The sequence below is a fragment of the Papaver somniferum genome, chromosome 5 (assembly GCF_003573695.1).
Source record: "Papaver somniferum cultivar HN1 chromosome 5, ASM357369v1, whole genome shotgun sequence".
NCBI classification, from domain to species: domain Eukaryota; kingdom Viridiplantae; phylum Streptophyta; class Magnoliopsida; order Ranunculales; family Papaveraceae; genus Papaver; species Papaver somniferum.
Genome location: NC_039362.1, coordinates 8,182,496 through 8,195,067, shown reverse-complemented (window position 1 = coordinate 8,195,067; position 12,572 = coordinate 8,182,496). Strand labels below are relative to the sequence as shown.

Genomic DNA, 12,572 nt, shown 5'->3' with positions numbered 1-12,572 from the left:
CAAGTCAGTTTTGATATGACTGGGTTGAATAGTCAACTAAACCGAGTCAACCTAAAAGTGCGGGCAGCCACATTCACGAGTAGCAAATGTGCAACTCCACTCTATTGTGACTCGCAACTGTTTGAAACTGTTGCGAATCTTCTAACTAAGTCAAACTGTTCCAACTTTTGGCGACAAAAAATTTGCAATGGGGACTAAAACATTGCAAAATTTTGTTACTAATTTGCATATATGGTGCCTTTGTCAGTAATATATTTGAGTTAATCCTTGTAACTGCACCGTACACAGCTGAGAGGCAATAGTTTCTTAGATTTCTTCTCTCGATCTTGTATCATGTGATGGTTGTATGTTCTTCTCTTTTTATTTATTAATTTAATATTTTTTGTAAAAAAGAGAAAAATATAATGTTGAGCTTGTTTAACTTTTAGCCGGATTATTGATGGATCGTGACTTGAATTTCGATAAACTAACGTTGATTACTTGTGATAAACTAACTGCAGCTCCACCTCTTTATTGGTTTCTTGGTTCAAATCCTCATCAGAATCTCATGAATTATATCCAAACGCAAATCACATGAAAACTCATCTTTCCATATATGATACTAACTGTAATCCCACCTTTATCTCGTCAATTCATCTCAATGAAGAATGTGAACAATGAATAAGACGTAAAGTTCTTAAAAAAATCCCTAACTCTTCGGCAATCGAAAAAAAAACACTAATGAACTATACCAAAAACCCATTACATCTCTACAAGTCAAAAACTTATGAGATGACATAACCATAGTTTTAGAAAATGATGGAGGATCCGAGATTTGTTAGTCTAAACCTAATAAGTTTGTTTCTCAGATTGAAAAAAATTACCCTAATAAATTGGTCGGCTTGATTTGGGTTTGGGATCTCTGAGATCAACAAATCATTCGACCTTAATCTCAAGGAGATTACTGATTTCAGACTTCAGAAAATTCTTTCAAATCAGAATAGTTGAACTAATAATAGAATAGAGCGAGAGAGGGGAGAATGGGATCGAGAATGAGATGTCTTTCGGTAATAATAATGGTAAGCCAAGTCAGTTTTGATATGACTGGGTTGAATAGTCAACTAAACCGAGTCAACCTAAAAGTGCGGGCAGCCACATTCACGAGTAGCAAATGTGCAACTCCACTCTATTGCGACTCGCAACTGTTTGAAACTGTTGCGAATCTTCTAACTAAGTCAAATTGTTCCAACTTTTGACGACAAAAAATTTGCAATGGGGACTAAAACATTGCAAAATTTTGTTACTAATTTGCATATATGGTGCCTTTGTCAGTAATATATTTGAGTTAATCCTTGTAACTGCACCGTACACAGCTGAGAGGCAATAATTTCTTAGATTTCTTCTCTCGATCTTGTATCATGTGATGGTTGTATGTTCTTCTCTTTTTATTTATTAATTTAATATTTTTTGTAAAAAAGAGAAAAATATAATGTTGAGCTTGTTTAACTTTTAGCCGGATTATTGATGGATCGTGACTTGAATTTCGATAAACTAACGTTGATTACTTGTGATAAACTAACTGCAGCTCCACCTCTTTATTGGTTTCTTGGTTCAAATCCTCATCAGAATCTCATGAATTATATCCAAACGCAAATCACATGAAAACTCATCTTTCCATATATGATACTAACTGTAATCCCACCTTTATCTCGTCAATTCATCTCAATGAAGAATGAGAACAATGAATAAGACGTAAAGTTCTTAAAAAAATCCCTAACTCTTCGGCAATCGAAAAAAATACACTAATGAACTATACCAAAAACCCATTACATCTCTACAAGTCAAAAACTTATGAGATGACATAACCGTAGTTTTAGAAAATGATGGAGGATCCGAGATTTGTTAGTCTAAACCTAATAAGTTTGTTTCTCAGATTGAAAAAAATTACCCTAATAAATTGGTCGGCTTGATTTGGGTTTGGGATCTCTGAGATCAACAAATCATTCGACCTTAATCTCGAGGAGATTACTGATTTCAGACTTCAGAAATTTTTCAAATCAGAATAGTTGAACTAATAATAGAATAGAGCGAGAGAGGGGAGAATGGGATCGAGAATGAGATGTCTTTCGGTAATAATAATGGTAAGCCAAGTCAGTTTTGATATGACTGGGTTGAATAGTCAACTAAACCGAGTCAACCTAAAAGTGCGGGTAGCCACACTCACGAATAGCACATGTGCAACTCCAATCTGTTACGACTCGCAACTATTTGAAACTGTTGCGAGTCTTCTAACTAAGTCAAACTGTTCCAACTTTTGGCGACAAAAAATTTACGACGGGGGCTAAAACGTTGCAAAATTTTGTTACTAATTTGCATATATGTTGCCTATGACAGTAATATATTTGAGTTAATCCTTGTAACTGCATTTTTAAAGAGAAAAATATAATGTTGAGCTTGTTTAACTTTTAGCCGGATTATTGATGGATCGTGATTAAATAGTCAACTAAACCGAGTCAACCTAAAAGTACGGGTAACCACACTCACGAATAGCACATGTGCAACTCCAATCTGTTACGACTCGCAACTATTTGAAACTGTTGCGAGTCTTCTAACTAAGTTAAACTGTTCCAACTTTTGGCGACAAAAAATTTACGACGGGGGCTAAAACGTTGCAAAATTTTGTTGCTAATTTGCATATATGTTGCCTATGACAGTAATATATTTGAGTTAATCCTTGTAACTGCATCTTACACAGTTGAGAGGCAATAGTTTCTTAGATTTCTTCTCTCGATCTTGTTTCATGTGATGGTTTATCTTCTTCTCTTTTTATTTATTAATTTAATATTTTTTGTCAAAAAAGAGAAAGACATAATGTTGAGCTTCTTTAATTATTTTAGCCGGATTATTGATGGATCATGACTTGAATTTCGATAAACTAACGTTGATTACTTGTGATTTAGATAAGATTTCAAGCATGCAATCACTTGCGCAAGTTTTGGTTTTTTGTTTGAAGCGTGGAAGCTAATTGGATAAGAAATTCCAGTGAGGATTTTAGATAGAGTCAAAGCTATGTTGCACGGACACGGACACGGGACACAGTTATGACATGACACGGTTACAGGGACACGTAAAATCTCAAAAAAGCGGGTTACGGAAACACGTTATATGTATTACTCACACCACTAAAATGAAATTTTACAACAATCTACTCAACAAAATAATTATTTTTATTATTAAAATACTTGATTACTAATTAAATAAAATTAATAATGATGTAATAATAACAAAGTATTTCATGAATAATGCTTGGATTTGATTAAAAGGGGAATAAATCAGCATCACTTTTGATTTTTATTGATTTTCCAAATCAAAATGAATCATTTATGGTGTGTCCGAAAGTGTCCAATTAGTATCCGCAAAGCGTTCAATGAAAATTTTTACGCGACACGTGATGTGGCGTGTCCATCATGTTTCGTGTCCGTCACGGTTACGTCATCTTTCTTGGCGTGTCCGTGCAACATAGACATAGAGTCAAAGTCGAGTTCAAGTATTATAACTTGTGTAAATTCTTTCTGAACAAGGTACTAGTCGACTCAAATTGACCATCAAATTATAGGCTCATTTTTCAGATACTTCTCAAAATGGGAGCTCAATAATTTTCTTTTCTGCTAGTGGTCATAAATGTGGATTCACGAGTGTAGTTTGAGGGATCTTTAGAATCTTTACTTGATCGTCAAAATAGGTTTTGGGGTAGATAAACCGTGTTGGTTTAACAACTTCACTTAATACTCCTGGTAGAGTTTCATTTAAACATTCTAGGTAGTTAGATTACAAAGATCGAGTTAAATTAAACCTCTTTTTCTAGTATTGGTATAGGACGCTTTGGCCGAGTGGTTAAGGCGTGTGCCTGCTAAGTACATGGGGTTTCCCCGCGAGAGTTCGAATCTCTCAGGCGTCGCAACTTTTTTTTTTTAAGGAATTGTTCCTTTTTTGGATCATGGATCGAACACGATTCAGTGGCTCTGCTCGTGTGACAATAAGTTGATCACTCATGCATTAGTACCATAAAATGTGAAGTGCATGCATGATCAAACCCTAACTAGCTCACTGGGAGTAGGTCTGAAGTAAGAAATTCATGATCTCTCATCATCTCTCTCTCTTTTTGGGTATAAATACAAATCAAAACATATGTTGCATACAGGAGAATTGGTAAGGGGAGATCGTAAGAACAGACACAAATATATTTATATACAGTACATAGTTTGAAAATGAAGGCGGGTTGTTTGTTACTGTTGTTGGCAGCCGCGGCTGCAGTCATGGTTGGACAAGCAGCGGGTCAGGGTTGCAGCTACACTTTCTTCTCATCACTTGTTCAGCTCATACCGTGCAGGCCGGCTGTTTCGCCATTCAGCCCCATACCACCTAGTGAAGCCTGTTGCAACTCTGTCAGAATGCTTGGCCGTACTTGTTTGTGTGTCCTAGTGAACGGCCCTCCCATATCTGGTGTCGACCGCAATATGGCGATGGAGCTGCCCGCTAAATGCACTGCTAATTTTGAACCATGTACATGCTTCAATATCTTTTTTTTATGCTTGGTTAAGAATAACTAGATGCTTTTTCTTTGTACAAATACTTAAATGATTCTTGTTTCTCACTGTACAGGTAATCTTTGGACACCGTGAAGCCGGCAGACTGTGATCTGGATGAAGACCTTACCTGAATAATGTGTCTCTGGGTAGTAGTAGTCTGTATGTTAGTATCAACAAATGAACTGCGAATGGAAGTTTCCTCCGTAATAAGAGTCCGTTTCAGTTACTGTCGAGTAATTTCTCATCTTGTCGTGTAGGAAATTTAGTACATGTAATCTTTCTTTTCAATTAGTGGTAATCATTCTCGTAGTACTCTCTCTTTTGAATTGCCTGCTCTCTTCTTTTTGTTTTGTTACTTATACCATAAACAGAAAAAACTAGATTCCGAGCAGCAGAAAAAAATATGGTCACAAAACATATCACCAGGTGGCAAAGCTCGACATAACTTCAAATCGTTAGATCCAGCATTTGAGACTGCAAACTGTCAGATCAGGTATTAACACACATAGAAAGCAAGAAACATTTATTTGAGAACGTATATCCGCAACTTTGTATCAATACCATAGGATTACGAGTTACGAGCCATGATTACCAGATGCTTCTAAGATCCAATGCTGTTCAGGTTCACAGCCTGAATATCTAAATTTTTAATCTATTTCCAGTTCCAAGAAGAACAAAAACAAACAGGCTTGACACTACCACCAACGTTTTTCTATGTGGCATCATAAAGCCAAGCTAGAGTACTTTTGACATTTAGAACAGGACCACGATAATGTATATTCTGCAAATTGTTACTGCAACAACATACTGCATGAACATATCCTTCTGGTTAAGAATAAAGAAAGGCTGAAAACTTGAAAGTGCAGAGTTAAGCATTCACAACAAAATTATGTTGTTGAACCATCAAACTTGAGCTTGTTTTCTGTTGTATGTATACTTCAACGCTTCACAGTGACTCCAAAAGCAGCCTTTTGTTTCCACTGTCTGCAACAAAGAAAAGTTACTATAGTCGCAGTTGCGATGAATTAAGAGAAACTTTTTGGTCTAGATGTGAATCCAACTGACCTGTTAGGGGAATGAGAGCTAGCTGCGGAGCAGCAAAAAGAAGCCACTGGCATAGACATTGAAATCTGAGTTGTGGTGGAAACGGTCTATGCTCAGAGTTCTCATTTTATCCCAACTAATAACCCGTGGTTCAATTTGGCCACTCATTGGAAGATTGAACTTTGTCTAGATATGAAACCGCTGCTAGTTCTCTAGCATTTCCATTCCCAAAGACCATCTCACAAGGCCTGCAAACCAAATGACCTACTTAAGTTGCCAACACTAGACCGAAGCTCAAGGCCTAAGGTTATAAATCACCAAACAAGTTACTTCGTTCTTCACTGCTTACTTTGATACTATGCAGCAAAGGAGCAAGTCCAACTTATGTTAGAAATCTACTAGGATCCATGATCAACTATCTAGAGTAATTCCTATTATGGAAGCAAACTGACAAGCACAAGACATAATAAAACATAAACAACAAGTATAATCAAACTTCAATAACCAGCAGACAAACAGGGTAATGAATATCCGATGAGAAAATGCCCCACTAAAAGCTAGCAAAAGAACAACTTGCAAACATAAAAAAAGGAGTAGCAAGTAAAAATCTACTCATGAGTATTTGGCAACGAAGGGAAACAAATGCTTTGCCGTTAAGAATTTGTTCTATACTGTACAGATACAAAAAAATTCAGAACTAAGAACCAGACATGGATATGGAATGTTTCAAGCGCTTTGAAACAGTGTTTCACGTGTGTTTTGTAATTCACTCAGCAGTAACACATAGGTGCACGCATATCATTGAAATTTCTTGTTAAGAAGAGCTAATTCTTATTTTGCGGAAAACAGAAGAGATTTTGCAGCCATAAAATGGAATTGTTCCAACTTTCAAGTGGTGTTTTGCTATTCTTATTTGAACTAATGCCAAAAAACCAAATACAACAAGCTTTTTTTTTTTTTGCAAATGTTAAATCTCTACTGGTACCTCATATCATCTCTCTAGACTTGCATCTACTTGGTGGCAGATGACAAATCTTGTTTCTTCTGCTCCTTGACAAATGGATTCTATAAATTATGGAAGAGAAAGGCAGGTAAGCTTGAATTTTACAATGACAGAGATTCAGTACCCATAGTAAATTAGATTAAATAAAATATGTATGAGTAGTAGACTGCAACTAGATTAAAATAAGTATTTCCAGAAATTCATATAGACAGGCTAGGAACAATAGTGCTCCCGCCTCCCTGACATAGATTCTGTGAACAGCCACTTATATGCTAAAAGTATTCAATACCAAATTACCGATGGTACTATTACACCACAGCTAGAATAAAGAAGTATCATCTCAGGAAAGTCAAAGATCATACACTACTAATATTAGTCAAGTTTTTCGACATATATGGTGAATATGGATGGTCAAATTCTCCTAAACTGAAAGCAGAAAGCACAGACAAAAGAGAATATTACAAGACAAGCACGGATCGAGGACTGGAGATATAGAAGTGAATAAATCAGACTCCGTAAAAACCAGATGGATGGGGCACTGGAATCTGGGACAGGAGAATGCACCAGTCAGGATTTTTAAGGGACTCCTGTGGGTTACTATTTTACCGCACTTGTGTCAATACGACAGACCATCCTGGTTTTCACATTTTCTTAACCCATCCTTCAGTTCTCATAAAATCTCATGACTTAGTAGATTTCCTAGATAAAAAAGGGAGTCTCTAAGGGCTGATATCTGCAATTGCTCTTTATCTATCATCACCTCCTCCACGGGGTCGAGCAAAACAGCAACTGGCCGGCTTAAAAATGGGTCTCGTTAACAACTCCTTGTCCAACCTCATGAAGTCAATCAAGTCAGGTGAAATTTCAGTTTCAGAAGGAAAAAGCAAGACATCATTATCTGGCCATTATTTTCTTTACTGTTTAGATGAGCTCAATCTATTTACAGAAGCTGTGGAAAGGTACTTCTTATATTATTGAATTACCCACTTCTCAGCTTTTGACTCTAGCGCGAAAAAGCAGCAGGCAAAATGGCATATAAATATAAGTAGCCCCAATACACATTATTTTTACAGGTGGGATATAAACACATGGAAAACCTTCATGTAACCTGGAGATATGTCTCGTTACTATGTATAACACTGTCAATGAAATAGGCTACAACTCGGATTCTTAGAAACAGCAATTCTTAAAGAATTGGGGATTTCCTATGTGTTGTTCGACACTAGAAACAACCTAACCATTTAGATGATAGTTCAAAAGAAAAGGAACATAAAACAAAATCACATACAGCCATTTATCCGAATACAGTTTTCTTCAGGTGAACGACATACCAGTTTCACCTTAAGCACATAACATTCATATATAAATGACACGGTTAGACTGATGATAGTTTGCAATGAAAAATAACCAAACACAAGATATCGTTCAATCACACGATCAACATAAATTCATTTCTAAATATCTTATGGCTTAAAAAATTGTACAATGCATACCTTGGTCAAGGAAGATCAATATCCTAAATGACTTGGATCTCCAATGTACTCTGCAATTTGTTCAAGATGAACATCGAGCACAAGATTCCCAAAGACCCCCTTGTGCTTTCCATAAAGAATTAGGACTGCACCGCCACACCTTGGAATTACTGTCTCAAGGATGTCTTGCTTTACACCCTGAATAACCTCTTTGCTTTCATCCATTGCAATATCACATACACTTCGCTCAACCACATCGACTATTTCTCCCTTCTTCATATACAGTTTCCCTCCTCTAAATGTTTTGCTAACTACTCTAACTCTAATGTGACTAATCAACCAAGAAGGATCATCACCCTTCACTTTTCCTCCTTTCTGGCTCAATCCAGTACTATTATCATGTTTAGCTGCATTTCGTGTTTCTCCTTGTATTTTCCTCTTTTTCGTCTCTCTACTACCATGAGGTTCATAAACTAACCCTAGTCTTTCAGTCCATCCCACATACTGAACAACTTGAACTTCTTCCTTGGCATTCTTTCCAATCCCTTGTCCCTTTTTCCAACCATAACCAGCAAGTAAAGCCTCGGCATAAGGGAAATCAACGCGATCCTCAGGCAAATTCACATTAATAGATGAACTACTAACAACAACTCTAGATTTACCAGAGTTATCATCAACCTCACTGCCATCCTTTTTTCTAAGAGTTAATCCATACTTGAAACCCTGATCAGCAACTGTAGTTGGAGGTGCTGCTTCTCGTTCGAACCGAGTTTCAGGATCATCAGTAGCAGAATAAGATTTTGTTGCAAGACTTTGAAGATTACTCATCTTACTAGTAAATTTCCATGAGTTTTGTAATGGAGGGGTAATGATTTTGGGTCGTTTATGATCATCTACAGGTTTTCTTTGATCAAATTCAGTTGCATATTCGTGTCTAGCATACTTTGATTTCTCTTGTTCTTGGTTAAAAAAATCTAGGTTTAGGGTTTGATTTGGGATTGAGAGCGAATGACAGTTTCATGATTCTTGTGGAAAGTAGAGTTTGTGATGGGAATTTAAAGAACTGGGGTTTAATACATAGTTCTAAATTGGGCCTTTTCCATATTTACCTAGAATTGGGCCGGGCGGTTACGATGTGGTCGGGCCGCATACTCAAAATGTGGCCCCTTTTCTTTTTTTGACACGTATATAAAGTAAAAAATAAAGTGAAAAACATTTTTATTACAAAAGTATTTAACTAACTTTTTTCTAATTAACTTCCTATTTTTTCTCAAAAGGGTAATGTTTTGCGGGGATTTAAAGGGGACAGGTTTAAGTTTATATACGTGTTAGAAAAAGAAAGGGGCCGCATACTTTAAGTATGCGACCGGACCACATCCTAGCCGGGGCGGAATTGGGCTTTTTCCACGTTTACCGCCTTTTCATATACACTTACAGGAAGCTTTTGTGAAGAACATGTTGGGTAATAAGAATTAAAAATTAATCAAACAATTAAATAATATAAGAGGCACTTATCTGATTTTTTGTGTGTTCTCTTTAGTCAACTGTTAATGTCTTGAACATCTTGCTAAACATCATGGAAACAAGAAAACGGTAATGGTAGATTGAGGCGCATGTTCAACATACTGTCCTTAAGACAAGAATGCCCGGCTACACTCTAAAAAAAATGATGCTATAGCCCTACGGGTACATCTGCCTCCAAGATACAACAATCTTAACAAGCTTGAATAACACATTCAAACTTGTTCTTCTAGAACTTGGCAGCGGAAAACTCACGAATCGTTAGCACTTAAAACCCCCGTATCAAAGATCGAAAAAACGAAGAAGAAGTACTATAAACCCTAGGGGATATAAGAGAGGTTTTTCTATATATATATTTGCAATAAAAAAAATTCTTCATATATATTAAAACCCTAACCCGATAAAATTTGGAAGGTGTTTTTTATTTTTGGAAAAACCTTTTTATTAGTAATTTTTATTCACATAAAACTGTATTTTTTTCCAACAATCCCCCACATGAATAAAAATACAATAAAACTCGGAAAACAAGAAATATCATGAATAGGCATAGGTGTCCATAAGGTCTTGAACCTTTGCTTAGTGAGAGGTTACCTGAACTACTTATTAGCCAGTGTCCATTAGGTCTTGAACTGTCTAACATTTGGTGTAACTCGCGATAACAACCACACATGATATCTCCACGGTTGCTGCCAAGCTCCGCCGTTGTGTCCATTTTGGCCCTGGACGTCTTGTTTCTCAGAATGCTCTAGAGAATCAGCTCATATTCTCATAGAAAGCGACCCACTTCCTCATTCAGATAGGTGAGTTCCATTAAGAGTGTTCACTGCTACACCCCACTTCAATCTTAAATTGAAACTATGGAACTCATTAAGACTTATTAAAGTCACCCTTCACATGCAGTCACACTATCACATCTACACCATAGGGAAGGGACAGAGAGAATATAATTCTCTGATAGTGTTTACCTTTACCTACCATAAATTAGTTGTCTCATTCGAAACCTTGATCTTGGGATCTCCAGTCAGCAAGGTTGAGTATCCTTCATGGCAAGTTTATTTTATATGAGCTTAAGTCTCATTCCCCCTCGATGTATAATTACGAACTATCTCTTTAGAAAATCCTTTCGTCAAAGGACCACTAATTTTTTTGTTGACTTCCCTAAGTCTGTGAGGTTCTCTTTTGACTTTACATGTCTACTGAGACCTCTTTTTGACTTAGCGAATCAACTAAAATTACTTCATTAAAGAGTATAGTTGTCTTACCGAATTAGCCTTCTTCGAGTATGTCTAGACTTTGTCATTGCTCATTTACTTTAGACTCACATAGTCAATTGAGTTTCTGCAATGATGGCCACAGGCTTCGGTCACAGAGGAATATCTTCTAAGAAGCATCTTAGTAATCATTCGTCTTCCTCTTATGATTGAATTAAAGCACACGAACTTTGATTTCTTCAATATACAAGTTCATCTTGTCTGTTTTAAGGGCTTCCTTAGACAGACACTCCTTAAGAGGATACACACATATGCTAAGATTTATCCATAGCCTGAAACAACAACATCTCTTAAGGTCAGTACAATATGTATTACATACACAATTTAAGATGTACCTCAAGTATTGCAAGTCGTATTGCAAGTCTCTGATCAGATCATCCTGGTAATTCTTTTGAGATACTAGTGTATTTGTATACGTCTGCTATACTGCACATTTACAACACACATTAAACGCATCGAGTTTGACAAAAACCATTTCCTTCAGAATTTCTTCTGGATCCTTTCAGATCATCCTGGTAATTCTTTTGAGATACTAGTGTATTTGTATACGTCTGCTATACTGCACATTTACAACACACATTAAACGCATCGAGTTTGACAAAAACCATTTCCTTCAGAATTTCTTCTGGATCCTTTAGATCATTTAGATCATATCAACCATCTTGGTCTTTCAGTCAAATCTTAAACATATCACATATTTCATAGGTGGTTGTAAAGCATATATCACATAATTGAAATTAATTATGTACCTCATGGATTCCAATCTCTGGTCTTCTAAACAGAGCATCCCTGTGTTTTCCCAGGTTAAACGCGGATATGCACATCTACTGATCCTCTCATCGTTGATGGATTACAAGATCACATGTCTTATCCCCCACATTTAAATACTTCTCTAAAGAAATATTTAAAACTTAGCTCTTGGTTTCAGCAAGTGTAAACCGACATCAAGTACAAGAATTAAGCATGAATAGGTGATGCTCTTCCCCTGAAACGAGCTCCACTATACCTTTGCATGCTTATTCAAAAGAATTGGAAAATTAACTTTCTCATACCGACGAGTACCGTTGTACCTTCGCATGATTTTATTGACGGAGAACACACTTTGATTCGCAAAATCTAGTGTTCCAATTCCACATCCATCGCCTCATCTTTGCACCTAGTCATTCACCTGATTAACTTATATACAATCACAACCAAGGTTAGTGATAAAAATTAGTTATTCAAGAATGTGGTACAATTTCGACCTCTCTCTTTGTATTCGTTCTCATAATTTTTGATTAGACACGCCAGTCATAATCTGCTGGCTTGTCTCTCGTGCCTTCATGTTTGCTGATTCAAAATCTGTCTGGCACTCTTCCAGGAGGACATTGCAGACTCGCTAAATCTTTGAAGCTCATCAAAATATGGTTGAATATTTTGATATTCAATTGATCTCAATGTCAAAACATTACCAACCATCAAACTAGCTTTCTTCCCACAGTACAAAAACTGACCAATGTACATCCCCTCAGCCGCAAGGAACAACTCCTTCTGATGTTTGTACCTGAATGGATGACGGAAGGTAACTCTAGATAATGGTGCACCACGTCCTGGAACATAAACGATTTCAGTAACTACACCTAATCATGGCAAGATAACGCTCATCCCTTGTCCAGATGAAAATCTCAGCACAATTTAGAATGTTATTGTTCTA

General features: G+C 36.6%; 2 protein-coding genes and 1 non-coding gene across 6 annotated transcripts; 2 read left to right on the top strand and 1 right to left on the bottom strand.

The window, feature by feature from the left end:
• The first annotated feature begins 3,855 nt into the window (after positions 1-3,855).
• TRNAS-GCU lies at positions 3,856-3,937 on the top strand. Its single transcript has one exon. It is a non-coding gene; the product is annotated as a tRNA-Ser (tRNA).
• Positions 3,938-4,247: 310 nt separating this feature from the next.
• LOC113278720 (protein LIM1) lies at positions 4,248-4,672 on the top strand. The gene is made up of 2 exons (XM_026527482.1): positions 4,248-4,542; positions 4,642-4,672. Exons 1-2 carry the CDS (start codon positions 4,248-4,250, stop codon positions 4,659-4,661), a joined length of 315 nt encoding a protein of 104 aa, XP_026383267.1. The 3' UTR covers positions 4,662-4,672.
• A 392-nt stretch (positions 4,673-5,064) lies between these two features.
• Positions 5,065-9,110, bottom strand: LOC113277248 (protein MOS2-like). Of its 4 annotated transcripts, none has more exons than XM_026526389.1 (4): positions 8,109-9,110; positions 7,947-7,955; positions 5,634-5,860; positions 5,065-5,552 (listed from the first exon to the last, which is right to left on the bottom strand). In XM_026526389.1, the coding sequence occupies exon 1, from the start codon at positions 8,913-8,915 to the stop codon at positions 8,124-8,126; it is 792 nt and encodes a 263-aa protein (XP_026382174.1). In that variant the 5' UTR covers positions 8,916-9,110; the 3' UTR covers positions 5,065-5,552; positions 5,634-5,860; positions 7,947-7,955; positions 8,109-8,123. The 4 variants fall into 4 exon arrangements, with proteins under 4 accessions (XP_026382174.1, XP_026382173.1, XP_026382172.1 ...); XM_026526388.1 differs by lacking the exon at positions 7,947-7,955 and adding an exon at positions 6,598-6,677; XM_026526387.1 differs by lacking the exon at positions 7,947-7,955.
• Between the last annotated feature and the right edge of the window lie 3,462 nt (positions 9,111-12,572).